Genomic DNA, 19,991 nt, shown 5'->3' with positions numbered 1-19,991 from the left:
CTAAATATTTATAATTTGGAAAGTCTTAACTTGAATGACTTTATCTCATTCAAAACTTAATAAATCTCAGAGATACAAAATTATCTAACCAAACCCAAAACCAAATCTTAAAACTCCAATTCATAAGAAAATTTTTAACGTAGGAGAAAAGTCCATGACAACAAGGAAATAGAAATACATTGGATTGACAAGCATATCCTACTTGTCTCAATTATTTCTTTTACATTAAACCATCTCTCCACCAATCTCAAAGCAGATGGCTGCTCAAAAGATAGGACCAGCTGCGAGGATCTCTTCCGTCAGCTTGCTGTCTTTTCCTATCTTATAATTCATGAATCCCTCGAAGTTTTTCTTGAACAAACCAGCCAACTTCAGTAGGGTATCCTTGTAGGCCATCTTGTTTGGCCACTGCAATTCAATTGAATAAATAAAACTTCAGACTACTGTAAACTAAAGACTAGAAAGATTAAAAAGATGCAAGTCAAGAACAGTGGCGAAACGAAGAAGAGAAAGCCAACTTACGGTGTTCACAGGGTCCAGGATTTCAGAAGGGACACCGTCGATCTCAGTTGGAATTTCTAGACCAAATACGTCAGTCTTTTTGTAGTTTGCCTCCAAAAGGCTTCCTGAGTGAATGGCATCGATGATCCTTCTTGTGTATGCTAACTTAATACGACCGCCTGACCCATAGCTGCCCAGAAAGGAAAGAACATAATAAACCAAAAATTAATATCACTCAAATTTAAATGCACGAACTAGATTTCATGTTTTACAGTATAGTTACATGTATACCTTCCTCCTGACCAGCCAGTGTTAACAAGCCACCCTGTAGCCCCATGCTTTTGCATCTTTTCTGCTAACATTGCAGCATACTTGGTCGGGTGCAGCATTATAAATGCCGCACCAAAGCAGGCTGAAAATGTGGCCTGTGGCTCCTTCACACCTTCCTCTGTCCCAGCAACCTGTTTTATGATAAAGAAATTTGTTGCAATGATTAATGCTAAGTTGAGTTTACAACGATGCATATCTATTGGGTATATCTGAAAAAAAAAATGCCGAAGATTTCTTAAAGTACCAGAGCTGTGTAGCCACTGATGAAGTGATACATGGTTTGTGCCAGGCTCAGCTTGCTCACGGGAGGAAGCACACCAAATGCATCACAAGCCAGAAGGATGACATTCTTTGGATGAGGACCAACACATGGTATCTTAGCATTGGGGATATACTCAATAGGATAGGCTGCCCTAGTGTTCTCTGCAACCAATTGCCTCATCAGATCAGTAAGTGGCACCAGACAATTTCAAATCTATATTTATATAATTTTCTTTTAGAGTTTAGACACTTGAAAAAACTCATCGAATGATGTATCATATGAAAATTGAAGGTATACAAATGACAGAAAAATTCATTCCTTCATGCCATCAGTTTCAAGGGATTTATCAGGACATTATCCTCCTAAAATTTGAACAGTAATCACTCAAATTCACTGATTCTGCTTTACCTGTGACAGATTTATCTGAGTGATCCACTTCTCGAGTATGCTCCTCAAACACCACATTCTCTAACACTGGGGAACACAAGCAGTCAAGTTAAATATTTCAATAGATAGAGATTTCTAGTAGGAAATGAAGATGAATCAGACTTTTACCAGTCCCAAACTTGATGGCATTCCAAATATCAGGCTCCTTCACTTTTGACAAATCAATGCACTTAGCATAGCAACCGCCTTCTATATTTGAGACACCATTCTCACTCCAGCAATGCTCATCATCTCCAATTAAATACCTGTTATGATCAGTGGACAGAGTTGTCTTCCCTGTACCTATATCAAAAGGTAGGAAAATCATTTAGGACATACAGAACAGAAATACATTCTCCAATTTCCAGTGATGGCTCAACAACACTATACCTGATAATCCGAAGAAAAGGGCTACATCGCCATCCTTCCCCATGTTGCATCCGGAGTGAAGGGAGAGGATTTGACGCTTTGGCATGAGATAGTGCATTACACTGAATAAACCTTTCTTCATTTCCCCAGCGTACTGTGTGCCAAGAATGACCATCTCTCTTCTAGCAAGGTTGAGGTCTATGCTAGTAGAAGAAGTCATGTAATGGGTGTAACGGTTACATGGGAACTGCCCAGCATTGTATATGGTGAAATCTGGAGTACCAAAATCCTCCAGCTCTTCTGGAGTGGGGCGGATGCACCTGCAACCCACCCAATTATCATATGTTCGCTACTTGAACAATATCATTGCGCCTTTTGTTTATTGCTTTATACTATTAAACTTACAATTTCCCTTTTTTTCCTACTAAATTTAGTTTAAGTTGAAAATTTTCAAGCAGATAAAATCAGCTATATATTATATCTAGTTGTGGAATGAACAAAAATTTCGTGGTAAGTATTTTTTTATTCATTACTTACATGTTGTGCATGAACAAGGAATGATAAGCTCTGGCAGATATGATACGAACTTTGATTCTGTGTTTTGGGTCCCAATTGAGGAACTGATCATTCACAAAGACCTGTAATACAGATTACCAGCATCACTGCTTTTCTTCAGTGTATATTCTCATTGATATACTTTATGGAACATAAAAATTATTAGAATTTCAATGACAAATAATCATGAGATTATGGAAGTTCTGTGATCATTTTCGCCTAGTATTTAATAGGTTCTCAGCAAAACAATATTTTTGAACATAATACCCAAAACTGCCTATGAATCAAACAAAAGGATTATCCAAGGTAATTGTGTCTGGTCATGTCTTCTGTTGGGTAAAATCCACTAGAAAATTAAAGCTCTCATCTATCTTGGGGTAACAAATAAAACAGAGTTCCCTGTTCAATCTTTGGCTTCTGTTAGGCTGTATTGTCAACTCTCTAAAATGTTTTCTCCCCTAACAGAACATGGAGAGAGATGGATCCTATATTAATCGTTCCAAATAAACTATTGATGTCGAATATGGCATTCTAGTTCCAATAAGGGACTCAGAAACCATGGAAAGTTCACAACAGAGAGGTAAAGGAACCATACAAAATCATACCAAGTATTGGAGGGTTTAAGACAGGACAGATTCAACTCATATCAGGACAAGAAAAAGGAAAAAAAATATGAAACGCGGTTGTCTCGTGTCCATGAAAAGATAAGGACTGGTTACTAAGTCCACTTAGGACAAAGTTACATTAGCCTCCTTGCTGGAATTAGTCAAAGTGGCATTAGGCAAACAACCATCATCATCAAAATAGGTACATAAAATGAGATTCAAATCCTTCGATTTGGGAATGGATAAGAATCCCACCTGGTTTATAATTAAATTAGGGGAATATTTTTGGGTCAAAAAAGTAGCATTGAATAAGTGAATGGGTTAATCATTATACTATATGCTTGACTGGGCTCTTTGCCAGCCGTTAACACGTCTTCCCCATGAACGGATTATATTATTCAATGAAATCCAGTTGCTTTGGCATGTTGGAGAATGAAGTGCAAGTAGGACTAGTTAAAGCAGTAAGCAACCGACAACTTGATCAAATATAGAATAAGTCTTGAATCAGATTCCTATAATTAAAGCCGGATATTACGTGTAAGTGTACATAACTACCAATACCTTGTCCAAGGAATTCAAGTAATCGACAGCTCTTTCTCTGTTCACCATAAAGGTATGCTCGTCCATTTCGATGTTGGGCGAGCCCCTGTCAAGGAATATAGATTACTGTGAAACTAAATTAAGAAAATGATAAAGGGTTTATCGTTGAGAAGGTGATCAGATACTGAGATTGGCAGTGGCCGATTAACCAACTTACTTTCCCCACCAAAGTTCATCCTCTGTGGTTTCGTCCTTGACTACACGTTTGTCTCTGGGTGATCGACCTGTCTTTGCCCCAGAAAGTGTGGCTAAAGCACCGGTTGCAGTTATGAATGACCCTTTCTCATATTTAATAGCTTGCTCGTAAAGTTCTGTGCCATATTCAAGAAAAGATCCGGTTAAGATATCCCAATCTTTCGTAAAATTCAGATCACTGATTTCTAAAACAGAAAATGATATTGGCACATTTTGGGACTTTTCTGGATGGATAAAGCCCCTAAAGGCATAGTTGAAACTTGAAAATATAACAAAAAAACCAATTAAGGAAAGAAAAATATGTATACCAGCAGGAGAAAGATTATAAAGGACGTGAATAAACTTGAGGGCGCTATCACTAACACCGATCGTCGGACTAAAATGGTGAACATGGGCCTCCTTGGGAGTCTCAAGCTTCCTCGCAGGATCACCTTTCACCACCTTTGGACCAGTCTCTCGCGTCAGGGATGCCAATGAAGCACTGTTCCATGATTTTCCAGCAAAATTAAGCCAAAACAAATCATATTAGTGCGCCTATTCAACCAAAATTAGAGGCTTAGAACGATTCATTTCTTTGTACCTGATCGATTGTAGCTGCTGCTTTTGGCGTTCTATTTCAGTGATGTTGTTAGCAAAAACACCCTGAGTATCTTTAAGGGGTGTATTGGGAGCAGATTTCTTCTTCTGAAGAGAATGAAGCTCGTCGATCGTCTGAGCTTTAACAGGAGCTGCACTGTCATCGTGGCAAACATCAGCTTCCTTCTTTTGCGTTTGGATTTTGGCAAGCCCGTTTTGTCCAACTCTATTGTTGGCCATAATATGTTCTCTACAGTACATATGATAAACAACAAGCCGGATGATCAGGAATTATCATATATCAATCTTTAAAACTTTAACAAGGGAAACTAAGTGACAGCGCGCATTTATTAAGACCCTTCCAAACGAACCATGCAAAGATGATAACCATTTATGCAAAATGAGAAAAAGAATTACGTATACAAATCAAGAAAGAGAACGAACCAGATCCTTAATTTCAGCTCGAAATCAGGATAAGGACGACGAAGAAAAGAGAGGATATCAAAGAGAAATGATTAAGAAGTGTTGGAATCGACCATCCAATTAGTGCCACCTAAGAAAGCTTGGAAGATGTTAGTTCAAAGGCAATGGACAACTTCCATATATAAAGGCTTCAGCAGAGCAGGAAATTTGAAAGCTTGGTTGATTTAACCATGGTTGGAAGAGGAAATTTCCAAAAATCTCATCCAAGACAAAACGGTATTAGATTATTGATTGAATCTGTCACGCAACCGGCACACGTTTTCGGTTCGCCAGAGCATATAACTAGTCTCAGCATACAAAAATAATATGAAGACTTTTTTATTTAAATTTTTTAGAATTTAAACCATTAACATTAAAATTAAGAATCAACATTTAATCAACATTTCACGCGACTGTTAGGCAATTTTGTTTTGGATTTTATTCTGCCATGAAACCAGCACACGTTTTCGGTTTGCCCGAGCATATTGCTGTATCAGCAGGCACGAATAATATAAAGTTTTATTGATACCTGCAATTTTGTTTCGGGTTTTATTTATTTTTTGAAACCCTATCCTACATAACATGTTATTTCATCAAAATTTCTTAAATTTTCATTGCTAAATTCTCGTTTTACTGAAATTGTAGCAAATTTGGATTAGTTGAGGTCTAAAAAAGTTATAAAACCTTTAGTATATATTTATTTTTCAATGTCATCACATGTGACTGATTTAATTTAATCACAAGCCATGCGTGAATAAGGGGATCTTATGAATCTGAAATGAGTTTTTTTGACCGATTCTGAGGTTATTTTTTTCTGCATTATTTCACTTTCACATATAAAGTTAGTTTACTAATTACCCATTGAAAACCAAGTTTTTCCCATTCTAACCGTTTTATAAAATTAGTACTGTCATTCTCAAATGAAATTAAGTTTGTCATGCTTATGCAATTGATAAGTTGCTGTCCACAGTTGCATTATTTATTTATGAAATGTTAAATTTTTAATTACGGTGATTAAAATTTAAATTTTGATAATTTTAAATATTAAAAAAAACAAATTATTAGTGGGAAGTTTTATAGGTAAGCAATCAAACCATATGCAATTTTACATTTGATAATTTTTATCTGTTGGCTCTTCCAAAAAAAAATAATAATAATCCTATGAAATAAATATATTATACTCTCAACTCATTACAAAGTAAATTAATAATTATATATTTGATTTTCACTATAGTAAAAGAAACGATTACCTATTGATTTGTAGGTATAAAGAAACGAAATCACAAAAAATAGAAGGTAATTGTCTACAATGAACTCTTCAATGATTTATTAATTTCTATAATAATCTTATATGTAATAATCTACCTTGTCTTTGTGGTTTTCTGATTTTTCTTTTCTCCTTTCAAAGATAGACCATATTAAAATATGGGGATAGCCTAAGCAACACCACGTTGGATACACACAATTGTTGTTCCCTTTTCAACTTAGTAGCGTAAACATTTTATATAATAATAATAATAATAATAATAACAACAACAATTATGATCATGATCATGATGCTAATTTTATCAACCGGTTACAGTCAAAGATATTATTGTTTAGATATGGTAATTTATATTTTTTATTATTTTTATTAAATACGTATAAAATATAACAATATTCATATAATAAATTTTATAAATATGTCAAATATGAAATATGAAATTTTTATTTTTATTAAATTTATATATAAAAATTTTTAATTTTAAATTATTATTGTTATTTTTTTATCATGCGCCGCTTAACCGTATGAAATCCGAACAGTTCATTTTGTTCCCTTTTTATTGTGGAAAAAACAGTAAGAAACCGAAAAGAATTGGGGGCTCGCATGGGCCAGCTGTTGTTCTATATTTCTTGTTGGACACAGCTGAACTTAGGCTTCTACCCTGTCTAATCCTAACTTAGGTTGGGTGTAATTGGTAGATAACATAGTTTGCTTGAACACCCAGCCAAGCGCACCCAATTTTATTATATGACTTAGACTCTCACTAACCCAGGGATTAAAAACAGCTGCTTTGGATTGATCTCTTTTACACAGATTTTTGCATCTTTTTTCATAATAAAGCAAAAGCAGCACGAGCACCTTATTTATAATCACATATAGGCCGTGCCCAGTAGCTTTGACATCACGTCAAGATTGTTGAATTTGATTAATAATTGGTCTAATTTCTCCTGGTTTGGTGATTAATGTACTGTTCCAACTCGCCTTGCCCCCACTCAGGTTTCTTTGATATGAAAGATATTTTCTTCTGTATCTTATATAAGACCAAAACCACTTGGAAAATCTTAAACCAGCAAAGTAAACGTAGTAACTGATTGAGTACATTAGTTTTCATCGATATAATTGTTTGACACTCGTTCAGGATCATGCAAACGTAATCTAACCAGTTATTTATAACAGCAGCCTCCCTCCTAGCTAGCTAGTTCCACATATATATATATATATATATACATATATATATATATATCATTGATCATTTTTGCTTTTGGTTCAAGTATGCAGCTGAATGCTGATAAAGTACTGATAATATTAAAGAATTTGATCATTCCACGAACTGGCCAGCTTGCTGGGGGAAGAATCAGATACAAAGATCCTACTGCCTCCAGGTGGAAACTCATTAGTGCCAAGTTTAACCTGTTCTTACTAACTTCATTGAAATTTTTACACATTTTCCTAGTAAATATGTCTCCTAGTTTTGTTGGTTGCAGTGCTCCAAGCTTTTGGAAAAGTTCTTAAAAGATTAGTATATGATTCAGGACGAAAAGATGGTTAATTTGTTTTAACAAATCAGAGTAATTTCTTGAACGGTGTTGCCAAGCCACAGCTCAAAAATCTATGAGCGACAACTTGTGCAGGATTCTTGGAATGCACTACAATCATGTACTAAAATGAAAACAAAGAAACATTTCAAGCTAAAGCTTCCCTAGCTAGTTGGAAAACCCTAATCTTCACACTAAGCAAATTATTTCTAAGACCATTAAGCACGAGTCTGACTATTAATTGGACATCTGTTATTGCTTTTGTAAAACACAATATTGCAGGTACTTGTCCCATGGATTTAAGAGAAATTTTGAAAATATTTGCAAATTAAAGTTAATTAATTATATTATATGTAGGCATTTCCTTTGGCAACAAGGCAAGATTGTCGGATTAGATCATTTAGATATGCTAGAAGATAATGAAATTAGATAGACAACTCTATCACTCCTAGAGGCTAGAGCTGTGAAACAATTTGCCCCAAGTCGGTTGGAGAATTGTGCAACTTGCCCAAATGCCAAATTTTTTTCTTTATTTTTTTTTAACGTAATTCTTATTGTTTCTATCAAATTACGAAATGAAATATTCGAAAGCATTTTAATATTTCATCTTAACTTAAAAGTAACTTAAAATCAAAGAAACAGTCGAAACGAATGTTATACATTTTTAAAAAAATTTATCTAAATTTATTAATATAATGTGAAACTTTTCGTATAATATTTTAAAATATATATTAATTTATTGAAATACATATATATCTCATAAATATCGTATTGATAAAAATTATAATTATTATGTGATATAAGTATTTTAAAAAATTGTTTTTACACAAATAATATAATTTTTTAAATTCACAATGAGATTAATATTATCATATATATGTTTTAATTTTTTTAATTACTTTTGAAATATATATCGTTGTACTAATTCAATAAAATTTATTGAAAGTGATAATTTTTGTCCTCCTTAATTAGCCATCCCTCTTTGTCATGGGAGGACTTATCATCAAGTTGCTCAACGGTACGCAAAGCAAGACAGTTTAACAGTAATTATTGTTATTACAGAACCAAGCAAAGCTGCTCCACATCTTGAAAAGTAAGCATAGTTGTGCAGACCAGGAATTGTAAGAAAAGTTGTGGCGACCAGTGAACCTGAAATCTTAGAAACCCAATCTCCATCACACATGGCCGCAACCCAACTTCCCACATCTTATCTCTTAATTTCTCATCGTATCTATCTCATCTACACTTCTGTAAAAGAAAAAAGGAAAAGAGCAGGCCCTTATTTCCCTACTTATCATCCAATGGCCACGAGCGGCCTACGATGTGACGCTGCCAATCTATAGTTAGCATTAGACAGATCATAAGAATATAAATGTAGACAGAGTAGAAGAATCAAAATGAACAATAATGCTTTGATACTCACCTTTGATTTTAGTACAGGAATTTCATGTCATTAATAAACTTTTGTCTTCATCAGACCGATACATGAAAATTCACAAGCCTGTCCAAGCTAAAAAAATTTAGGAAGTATGCTTAAATAGTTTGTTTACAGCATCAAAACCCATTTAATTTAATTTGTATATAATAATTAAAATTAAAAATTTAACATTCTATCAATAAATTATATAATTATTGACATACTTTGTTACAAACATTAATTAATGAAAATCTTGAGATAAAGCAAAAGTAATAAATACATTATTTAAGTATACATGTATTCATGCCCTATTGAAACATATCATATACATTTACATTCCAATGTTAAAATGTGATTTATTCCCTCAAATGAATATGGTATATTAAACTATATTATTGCTTGATAAACAGTCAATCTAAAACCCATGGCTCAACAGATTGCAATCCCTAAACCTCTCTCTTCAAAAAAAAATGAAAATTCAAAATGGAAATTAAATTCTTGCTGTCCAAACAAGTAGTAGCCTTAGGCCAGCCAGTGAGGGAACCTATAAAAGCATGAAGGCAAAAGCAAAAGGAGTCTGGATAAAACGTGTGTTCCATCAGCCAATCAGACTCGAGAAAACAAAATCACAAATCCTCTCTGTTTCTCTCCTAGGCCCTTCCCCAATCCCCCAATTTATTGGTAGTAACTCATATTTCCCACATTTTCTTATCTTTCTTTCCCAAACGCAGAAGTTGATTTGATCGGTCAATTATTTCATGCCAGTAAACAAAATCCACCCGACTCTGAGGCCCGGACTCTTTCCTTTTCCTCTCCTCCGCCTCTTTTTTTTAAAACCAAAAACAATACTTAAGCAAACCACACGCCTTTCCCTTCTTTTTCTAGGAAAAAAAAAATACCCATTGAAGCTCACGCTCTATTTCTCCCTTTAAGTTGGGTTTTTGGGTTGTTATTTTTTGGGGGGAGTTTTAGATCGTGAGCTTTTTATTTTTTCAAACTTTTTATTTTTTCAAAAACCATGGCGGTTTCTTCGATTTTTTCTGGTGCTAAATTGGAGAGTTTGTTGGTCAAATCTTGTTCATCGTCTTCGGGTTCTTCTTTACGGGTTTATTTTCCTTGTCAGCAGCAAATGAAGGCCTTTTCCAAGCCTAATCGTGGAAGGAAGGGTATGGTTCAGAGGAGTGGAGGAGTTAGATGTGATGTTGCTCAATCCAACGTCGCTTTGGAAAGTGAAAAAATCGATCCATCTAAGGCTTCTGCACTCTCTGCTCTTGAACAGCTCAAGACATCCGCAGCTGACAGTACGTTTATCTTTAATTTCTGCTAAATTTTTCTCTTTTTTTCTCCTTCAATTGCTTTGGCTGAATTTTTTGTTTTTCAGTTTTGGGTTTGATTGTAAATTGTTATTTGATTAATGCGCTCCATAATGTGATTTGACTGAAAAGTTTCAATTTTTGAAGCATAACTATTTGACTAGTTCATAATCTTTAGAGCAACAATTGACTAGGAATGTTAATTGAGATCAAGAAACCCACAGAATAAAGTATTAGATTCTTGTGTTTGGTCTGTTTGTATAGGTTTATTCTGTATGAGATGAATAAAAATATTATTGCAAAAGAATTGTGGGTGTATTTTCTACCTCGATGCATACAATTGCTTACTTTTGCTTTTGTTTGCTGATTGAATGGGAAATCAAACTTTGAGCTATGCCTTCAATGTAGAAACTATTCCTTAATATGTATCTTGGAATTTTATTATCTTACTGTGTAAATAATAGCTAGTTCCTGAAGTTTTGAAGACGAAGGAAAGTGTTTCCATGACCGGACTCCTAAAAATGATTGTAGCTTGCATATGGTTCCCTACATTGTGAGCTCGGTTAAATCGGCATAATTTCATGCCTTTAATACCTGGAAACTTCTAAATTTTAAGCATCAAATATTTAGATATGATACCCTTTTAGCATAATATGCATGTTAATTTTCCTGTACAATTGTTTTACTGAAAATCTTGTGATTGGTCCATGCCAGGATATACAAAGGAAAGGAGCAGCATTGTGGTCATAGGGCTTAGTGTTCACACTGCACCTGTGGAGATGCGTGAGAAACTTGCCATTCCAGAAGCAGAATGGCCACGAGTCATTGGCGAGTTATGTGGTTTGAATCATATAGAAGAGGCTGCTGTTCTTAGCACCTGCAACAGGATGGAAATATATGTTGTGGCTCTATCCCAGCATCGTGGAGTCAAAGAAGTAACTGAATGGATGTCAAAGGTACATTACTCTTTGGGCTCTATAGTTTGTGATATTTACCTCTATAAAATTAGCTTCTCAATTTTATATGATAACTTTAAATCTGGCAGTAATTGTTTAACTAACAACAATTTTGTTGCAGACTAGTGGCATCCCAGTTTCAGAGATTTGCGAGCACCGATTTTTGTTGTACAACAAGGATGCTACAAAGCATCTCTTTGAAGTATCTGCTGGTCTTGACTCTCTTGTTCTTGGAGAAGGCCAAATTCTTGCACAAGTTAAACAGGCTGTCAAAGTTGGGCAAGGTGTTGTTGGCTTTGGAAGGAATATTGGTGGGCTATTCAAGCATGCAATTACTGTTGGGAAGCGGGTTAGAACAGAGACTAACATTGCTGCTGGGGCTGTTTCTGTTAGCTCTGCTGCTGTTGAACTGGCTTTGATGAAGCTTCCTGAGTCCTCGCATGCTACTGCTCGAATGTTGGTTATTGGAGCAGGGAAGATGGGAAAGCTTGTGATCAAGCACTTGGTAGCGAAAGGTTGCACCAAGATGGTGGTTGTTAACAGAAGTGAGGAGAAAGTTGCTGCAATCCATGAGGAGATGAAAGGTGTTGAGATTATTTACAAACCCCTTACAGAAATGCTGGCTTGTGCAGCTGAAGCTGATGTGGTCTTTACTAGTACAGCATCAGAAACCCCATTGTTTTTGAAAGAGCATGTCAAGGATCTCCCTCTTGTCAGTTCTGAAGTTGGCAGTTTGAGGCTCTTCATTGATATCTCTGTTCCACGGAATGTGGGATCATGTGTCAGAGATGTTGAAGGTACACGGGTTTACAATGTTGATGACCTGAAGGAGGTTGTAGCTGCTAATAAAGAGGACCGACTACGAAAAGCAATGGAAGCTCAGGCCATTATTGCTGAGGAATCAAAACAGTTTGAAGCATGGAGGGATTCACTGGAAACTGTTCCTACCATCAAGAAGCTGAGAGCCTACGCAGAGAGAATTAGAGTTGCAGAGTTAGAGAAATGCTTATCAAAGATGGGTGATGATATCCCAAAGAAAACAAGGAGGGCTGTGGATGATCTCAGCCGTGGTATTGTGAATAAACTTCTACATGGTCCAATGCAGCACCTGAGATGTGATGGTAGTGATAGTCGAACTCTGAACGAGACCCTTGAGAATATGCATGCGCTTAACAGAATGTTCGGCCTTGAGTCAGATATATCTCTTTTTGAACAGAAAATTCGAGCCAAGGTAGAACAAAGCCAAAAGTAATCATCAATAAGGAATATCTCACATTACAATCAATTACACTTCCTCACAATCAAATAAGAGGAAACCTTCCTCACATTGTCACTGGTGTTGGTCTGCTGTAATCGAGTAACTGATCAATTTGAGGTCCTTATGGGGCATCTTTCAATTCATTAATTGGTGTAAGACAACTTTGCTTGATTCTCATTTGGCTTCACGTTCCTACAGCTTGTTTGTTAGTGGTTTTTCGGCTTTGTAGCGTGCAGTATGAGGCAAGCTTGATTTGTATATCGATTCATCGGTAGAATTTATGATATCTATGGGAACAATATTAATCACTGTAATTAATTTGCCGCTTATTTTAATATAGAGCTGGAATTTTTCGTAAATGTATGTATTGGGATTTTCATTATTTTTGTTAAGTGAAAACTGGCAATATCAAATTTTTGTTGGATAATTGTTCACTTTGGTTCTGGCATAAATGGCTTCACAAGTTGGCTGTTGTTTGTGGAGATTTAAGTATCACAGTCGTCAATGCCAAAAGTACAAGTGTGATTGCCAGGGAATAATAGCCAAATTGGTGAAATATTAAAAACCCAAATGAGAAAAGGCTTAATGCATATTGTATACAAAGAATTTCTGCCTATGGGCTTTTTGGAAAGCTACCTCAAACTCTACCATGTGTTATCGAAAAAAGGCTCATTAGTCTTTTTCTTTTTGGATAAATGTGGTGTGTTTTATTCATTCAAAGTAAGAACTCGCTAAAAAAATGGGATTACAGATCAACTATGCAACAAAAGTACAAGTGAACGAAAAAATAAATTAGTGATTTTCAAGTTCTCATTTCTAGCAAAGAAATCTATTTATGGTGGTATCGGGTAAAAATATTGAGTTCCGTGAAGCCTATATCGAACTGCTTTTTCTCAAGAGTAATAGATGAGACGAAAAACTAGCCAGCATGGAGGATTGAACAGCATCCAGCTCTAATTTCTTGTTTAGGACTTTATCGGAGATTCTGCTGAAATAGTTTTTATTGAACTGTTGAAGGCCTGTCTTTGTTATGGAGGATAGACATAAGAGTACCTGCTAGAGGAGCAGTCCAAGACCGAGAGTATTCAACCACTTTGAGAAAAGTCGAGTGCTCGGTTACTACATGAATGCACCACAGGACAAATGAACATTGTAAGGAGGGTCAGGTGCAAACAGGTGCCTCCGTGGCAGACAATTTCGTGACCAAGGAATTTCCTACAGATTGTACTATTAGTTCCAACGTAACAAATCTAATTTGCTGTGACTTCCCTACCCTCCAAACTTCTTTTTTCTTTAAAAACCAAAGGGAAGAAGACACGTAAAAGTAAGGTTGTCCCTTGTTAGCTAAGTTGTCTGATCATGGCTGCAATTGTTAGCATTAGGAGCCACATTGACAACAGTAAGACTCCATAGGAATCCCGACTGTATAATGTACATTAACCCAAACACACTACGGACCATGAAAACCAAATGGCTCAATAAATATCAGGTAAGAGATTACACAATTGTGGTTAAAATTCCCTAGCAGCGTTCTTCATTATCCAACAATAATGATGATAGAGGTGTTACAAAAGGGCCATGTTTTTTTTTTTTTGGCTATGTCTAGGAATCCAAGGACAACCGAGTGAAAATGAGAAGACGTGCAGGTTTTCGTAACCACTGGTTGCCCTGTCCGTCATTATAAACTGCAACTTGGGTCCATGATGTTTTTATGCCTTTGAACAAGATTAGAATTATATTATGTCATTAGTTGGCTAATAACACTAATTGCGCAGCTAAAGATACTTGCAAGCTATGGCAAATTGTGATTGATATGGCATTGGGATTTAAAATATTCAATGAATGCCATAGATCAGTTTGAAACTTATATAATGCCAACTTCAGTTCAAAATTCATGCTAGGTTGTAAAATGTAAATCCTTGACACAAGCTTTTGATTTGGAAAATAGATGGCCAGTTTCAGAAAAAAAAGGTCCTTGCGCTGTTAAATCTATCAAATTAGGAGTTTGGATCTTTCTTGCAAGAATCTTTAGGAAATTGGAGAGTTGCAAAGGGGCCCCGACAAAAACAAGAAAATCCTTTTGGGTCCCTACTCTTTCCCCCTCTCCAAAATTCCCCAAAATGTTTGAAAGAGTCAGCTCCCATTGAACAACACTACTTGCAAAGTACACTACAATTCTTTCAAGGGGTCTCCATTCACAGCTAAGCACCCAAAGCTGCATCTTAAACATTAGTTTGCCTTCAAATAAGCTTTTTCTCAGTCCCTAACATCCTCACGGAAAAAAATGAAAAACCAACCCATTTTTCTTAGTTCTAGAATTCAACAAAATCACAATTCTCTTGAAACACACCAAATGTACTTTTTAGAATTACAAGTGACAACCATAATCCCAAAGCAAAAGCCAAATCCCTTCCCTCGGTTGCCCGCGTCTGGATAACTGGTAAAAACTCTTTTTAACTGTAGAGTTATCTGAACTGAGTACTGCTATTTTACTAAAGCCAACCAAGGGAAGGAAAAGCTTGAGGAGTGGACCCCAGTAAGTGTCAGATTATGATATACATCTGTGCCGTTGCTGTGTCTGGTCTGTTGGCAGCCAAATCCCCACCGTCGGCTTCTTATAAGAGTTTTGTTGGAGTTTCAGATCTATCATCCGTGGGGGCCATGCACTGGGCCGTGAACCAGACAGAGGGTAGCCTGTTTCAAGTACGGATAAGAGAGCTGTAAACATCTTACTACGAGAGAGAAGAAGAACTCAAAATCACCATGCCTCAATGCCACAATCAAGGACAGAAGAACCCACGGCGGGAGATTGTGACTGATTGGACTGTAGCTAACTTACTGCCATAACCATCCCTGATCCCACCCTTCCTTCAGTATTCAGGCAAATATTTTCATAAATTAAACTTGGTTGGTATTGGATTTTTTTTTTTACACAGGAAATTAGGAATATAATACCCTATCAAACGATTGCTCTAGTCTAAATCATCAATAGATGTCTTGAGTTTATTCAGAAGGATACTCACTGGTGGAAAATTCATATAATTTGCTCACATGTTTCATTTTTTCACACAAATTTTCATTTCAATGTGCTATATAGTTTGATACAGAAATGTGGGGCTGAAGGAGAAACGCATCTTCTATGTCATAAGTCTATAAAAAGAAAAAGGTCTAGTTGTTATTATAATTCAAGAATTCAAAAGCAAAATAATAGCAATAAACAAAGAGAATATAATAACACGAAAATGATTCATTCATCATTATCATTTACGAGTCCTAGGCCTAGCTACCCCAATCATTCCGCACCATCTTGTTGTTTTTTTTTTTTTTTAACTTGACCTTTAACATCTCTGAAACCCACCAAAAGGATAACATTATAATGTTTAACGTGAATAAAAAAAATAAAAGCATTAAAATCCCACTTGCCAAATATAAAAAGCGATAAAAAAGTTGTAAAAAACCCAATTACACTAGCATTTACAATATTGTAGGATGATGAAGATGACGAAACATGTGAAATCCCTAAAATTAAAATACAAACTTTTCCTTTTCTTTCCTGCACAGTAGAAAATGGGGATTTTAATTCAACATAACAATACTGGTCCCTTCATTTTTCTCCATTTTTATATAAAAAGTAAAATTAAAAAAAAAACAAAAACACTAAAACCTAGCATTTTCGAAACCGTGTAAATTGCTGACACGATTCAACGACTTCTTCATGATGGCTACTTTAGCCAATTTCTCAGCAGCTCTCCAAGCCGATGACGGCGTAAGTGGCTCCCCATTCTCATCGATCGCCACCATCATCGCCTCCCTTTCTCTCTCCCTTTCGTTCACCCTCCGCCGTTGGATTTCCATCATCTTCTGTTTCCTCCAATGCAATTCAGCCAACTCAGCTTCTAACTCTCTCACGTACTCCTCAGCTGATAACGAATTCGACTGCATCAACAAAGCTCGCGCTGAGGCCAACAAATTGTGCGCGCTTGTCAAGTCGTTACCGCACTCGATCAACCTCCTGGCCTCAGCGACGGCTCGAGTCGTGATGAAAAAGAATCTCAACCGTTCGATTCTGGGAGCTGATGATCGAACGGCGTGAGGAGGAGGCATGAGAAGCGCCTGATCTCTGCCGTATACAACTTCTTGCGAAGCGGGGTCCTTGTAAAGGCAGCGAACACACATCACGTGGTGGGACCCAACCGCCCATGTCGGCACTTTCAGCTCCACGAGTAATTCCCTTTCTTCCTCGGCGTACAAGTCGCCAAGCCGCACCGAACCGGAAGTTAAAACAGTAGGCTTTCCATTACATGAATAAACAGCTGTGATTTCAGCTGGAGCTGAGCCAGATGCGAAGCTGAGCTGGATCCTCAAATCTTGGACCACAACGCTTAACAACCCACCAACACATTTAGTAAACGCATCCTCAGCCGGCTCATGACTGTAACCGCCACTTTGCCCAAACCCGAACGCGTGAACCGGAATTTCAATGTGAGCAAAACGAGTAGACGACACATGGCTTGAATGATGCCGTTGAATTGTAGCATTAGACTGGACTCTCTCGTTCTGGCCGTCGGATAACAACATAATGCTAGCTACCGGATTTCTCTCCCTTCGATCCTCAAGCACTTTCGTAGCTTTCCTCAACGCATCGCCAACGCTTGTCCCATGACCGCAGACGAGCCGGTCAATAATGCGCCTAGCAGCTCTTTGTCCCTGAGCCGTCATTCTCCGCAAAGGCAATAACCGTTTTGGACAAGCCGAGAAGGCCACGATAGAAAGCCTATCAGTAGAGCCGAGCGAGGAAATGACTAAACGCATGGCGCGTTTCAACATCTGGAGTTTACAACCGGTCATGCTTCCGCTCACATCAAGAACAGTAACCAAATCGATAGGCGCACGATGGGAAGGGTCCCAATGCGTTGCCGTATTGCTATTCCTCGAAGCAGCTTGTATTTTTGCAGGGGGAGGTGGTGGGGCCTTGATTTTTAAAGCCACGGCGTAAGTTTCGTATCCACGGCCCACTGAAACGACCGCCGTTTCGGTTGATAGCCTGACCTGGACATTCCCCCAATCAGGGCTATTGAATGGGAGTACTTCAACGGATTTGACGGCTGATGAATGGTTCGGATTAACGAAGAATCCTTGGAACTCCTCGACTTCATCTTCTTCTTCAATGTTTTCATCAGCTTCTGGAATGGGATTGAAACGGCCACCGGCGGTTGGGGATAGCAATGGCTCATCATCATCGTAGGATCTTAAATCAGACGGTTTGGATTTGGATTTGGGTTTGGGTTTGGGTTCTTGCTGGTTAACAATTCTGGGTGAATAAGATTCAATGATTTTTTTCTCTTCAATTCTGGGGGTGGTGTTTTCTATTAGAACAGTGTCATTTTCAGGAGGAGTTGGGTTCTTGTGAATGGAGAGAAGAGGGACATCTTTCCAGGTGCTATTACAAACAGGGCAAACGAGGGAATCATGTTTACGAACATGATCAACTATGCATGGAAAATGAAAGGCATGTGCACATTCTGCTGTGTAAATAGCTGTTCCTTGACCTGTCTTCACGCTGTTCAAACAGATTCCACAACTACTCTGCCAAATAAAAAAAATATCTTTAGTCTAAAAGCCAACAAAAGATTCCAAATTTAGCTACATTTTGAATGTTAGAATTCAGAATTGTGTTATTACTTACTCTGAACTTGAAGCTGTTGCGGAAAAGTGAGAGCTTGAGAGGAGAACGAGGAGAGGAAGGATTTGAGGAGAGAATTGGTTTAGGAATTTTAGTGGCTGTTTTAGGGGTTGTTTTGCATTGGAGAGGGGGGCTTTCGTTTGTGGAAGATAGTTCAACAGTAGTGCGGCAACGGATGCTGGGGCTAGAAACTGGTTGAGATTGAAAACGAGGAGTAGAAGGGTTACTTCCACTAGAAAAGAAGCTTAACTTGGCACAACTTCTGGGGCTGGGACTTGGACTTTGCTGATGTTGCTTGTCTAAAACAGTGGTTTCAGGTTCTCTGGGGATTGTAGTGCAAAAAGCTCTTCTCCAACCAGTACCCATTTTTCAGTGTCACCCCAAAAGAAAAAATAAAGACTTTAAGCTTCAAAGAACCAACAACGCAAGTAACAAACACACTCTCTATCTAAATCCACCTTTGTTTATCTTTTTCGATGAGATGAAGAAAAAGAAAAAGAAAAAGAGGGTTTTTGTTTTGATCGATCTAAGGTTTCGACAGAAGACAAAAGGTTAAGATCAAAGCTTAACGATACGAGCATGGGATCAAATGCGAAAAAAAAAAAAGAAAAGAAAAGAGACAAACTAGTGGGATTTCGCTACCTCCTCTTCCCCTTTTTTTTTTTTTTTCTAATTTCTATACCGATAACCCCAAAAAGATCTCTGCAACTAAAAAGGCTTGAGATCTACTGCTGTTTTTCTCTTTCTCTCTCTCTTTCTTTGCCCTTTTTTTCTACTTGCGAAATCCAGAGGGAAGCTTTACTTCCACTGAACATTTATATTCATTGGAAATGCGAATTTAATTGAAATTTTAACCTGTTTAACCGGCACGTGTTGGTTGAAGTTTTTACTTTACAGGTCAACGATCGGCCTCTCCTCTCCTACTGTCCTGTCTCCACGAAGTTATCCCCACCGACCTGATAAAAAACCTGAATCATCCGTCCATGCGTTTCATGCTCCATGCACCTTGTGTATCCCTATCTTCACGCGCCGGTTCGATGCGTGCATCTCGGATCACAGTGTGTTTGTAGAGTACTTGCTTTCACTCTCGTCTCTCACGAGTGAGTTGAAAATGGTTGTTCTCTGTCAGACATGCATGATTCTTATACGGTAGGTGTTAGGTGATATATTTTATCCTATCTGCATGTTATGCATCTCATCATACTTTTGATTAGGCCTTTTATTCTACTAATCTTAGCCGTTGATCAGGTTGAGTCATTGAGTTATGATGATGATGATGATATCAACCCACTACCACATCGTCGTTGAACAAAGGGTTTTTTTAAATGTCGATGTCTTTTAGTAGGAACCTAGAATGTCAGGCTAGACTGCATAAATCTTGGTAGTAAAAATTATGGACTTCGATGTCAAAAAGCAGCCTTTATGCCAATGGCAAATCTTTGAATATTAATTACCGTATCACTGTGGAAAATGAAACAATTAAATAGCAAATGAAAGAGGAGTCAGAAAAGAGGGGAGGGGGAGGGTAGGGGCCGTGGGTGGCTCAGACACCCACATAGACACCCACATGTGTGGTCATTTTGTAGGGAAGCGGTGGGTGTCAGTAGTTTGGAGACCACGACCTTGGCCTACTGGGAGCTTGGGTGTCTCGACCATATGGGATTCACCGATTCACTTCCCAATT

The 19,991-nt window shown here is 37.3% G+C and overlaps 3 protein-coding genes across 4 annotated transcripts; 1 reads left to right on the top strand and 2 right to left on the bottom strand.

The window, feature by feature from the left end:
* Positions 1–105: 105 nt before the first annotated feature.
* LOC111312493 (phosphoenolpyruvate carboxykinase (ATP)-like) lies at positions 106–4,994 on the bottom strand. Of its 2 annotated transcripts, XM_089766473.1 has the most exons (13): positions 4,864–4,994; positions 4,424–4,669; positions 4,152–4,324; positions 3,806–3,959; positions 3,610–3,694; positions 2,426–2,526; positions 1,910–2,208; positions 1,649–1,822; positions 1,502–1,567; positions 1,076–1,254; positions 793–962; positions 523–691; positions 106–408 (listed from the first exon to the last, which is right to left on the bottom strand). In XM_089766473.1, the coding sequence occupies exons 2-13, from the start codon at positions 4,657–4,659 to the stop codon at positions 265–267; spliced, it is 1,950 nt and encodes a 649-aa protein (XP_089622599.1). In that variant the 5' UTR covers positions 4,660–4,669; positions 4,864–4,994; the 3' UTR covers positions 106–264. The 2 variants fall into 2 exon arrangements, with proteins under 2 accessions (XP_089622599.1, XP_022768535.1); XM_022912800.2 differs by lacking the exon at positions 4,864–4,994 and having other exon boundaries at positions 4,424–4,740.
* Positions 4,995–9,669: 4,675 nt separating this feature from the next.
* Positions 9,670–12,983, top strand: LOC111312492 (glutamyl-tRNA reductase 1, chloroplastic-like). The gene is made up of 3 exons (XM_022912799.2): positions 9,670–10,398; positions 11,125–11,366; positions 11,488–12,983. Exons 1-3 carry the CDS (start codon positions 10,116–10,118, stop codon positions 12,616–12,618), a joined length of 1,656 nt encoding a protein of 551 aa, XP_022768534.1. The 5' UTR covers positions 9,670–10,115; the 3' UTR covers positions 12,619–12,983.
* Positions 12,984–16,053: 3,070 nt separating this feature from the next.
* Positions 16,054–19,094, bottom strand: LOC111312491 (E3 ubiquitin-protein ligase WAV3-like). Its single transcript, XM_022912798.2, has 2 exons — positions 18,311–19,094; positions 16,054–18,210 (listed from the first exon to the last, which is right to left on the bottom strand). The coding sequence occupies exons 1-2, from the start codon at positions 18,671–18,673 to the stop codon at positions 16,282–16,284; spliced, it is 2,292 nt and encodes a 763-aa protein (XP_022768533.1). The 5' UTR covers positions 18,674–19,094; the 3' UTR covers positions 16,054–16,281.
* Positions 19,095–19,991: the final 897 nt, after the last annotated feature.

Source organism: Durio zibethinus, chromosome 1, assembly GCF_047325235.1.
Source record: "Durio zibethinus cultivar Kanyao isolate XHJ-2024 chromosome 1, ASM4732523v1, whole genome shotgun sequence".
Classification (NCBI taxonomy): Eukaryota; Viridiplantae; Streptophyta; class Magnoliopsida; order Malvales; family Malvaceae; genus Durio; species Durio zibethinus.
Note: the sequence above shows the minus strand (reverse complement) of the source record. Positions and strands in the feature narration are given on the sequence as shown.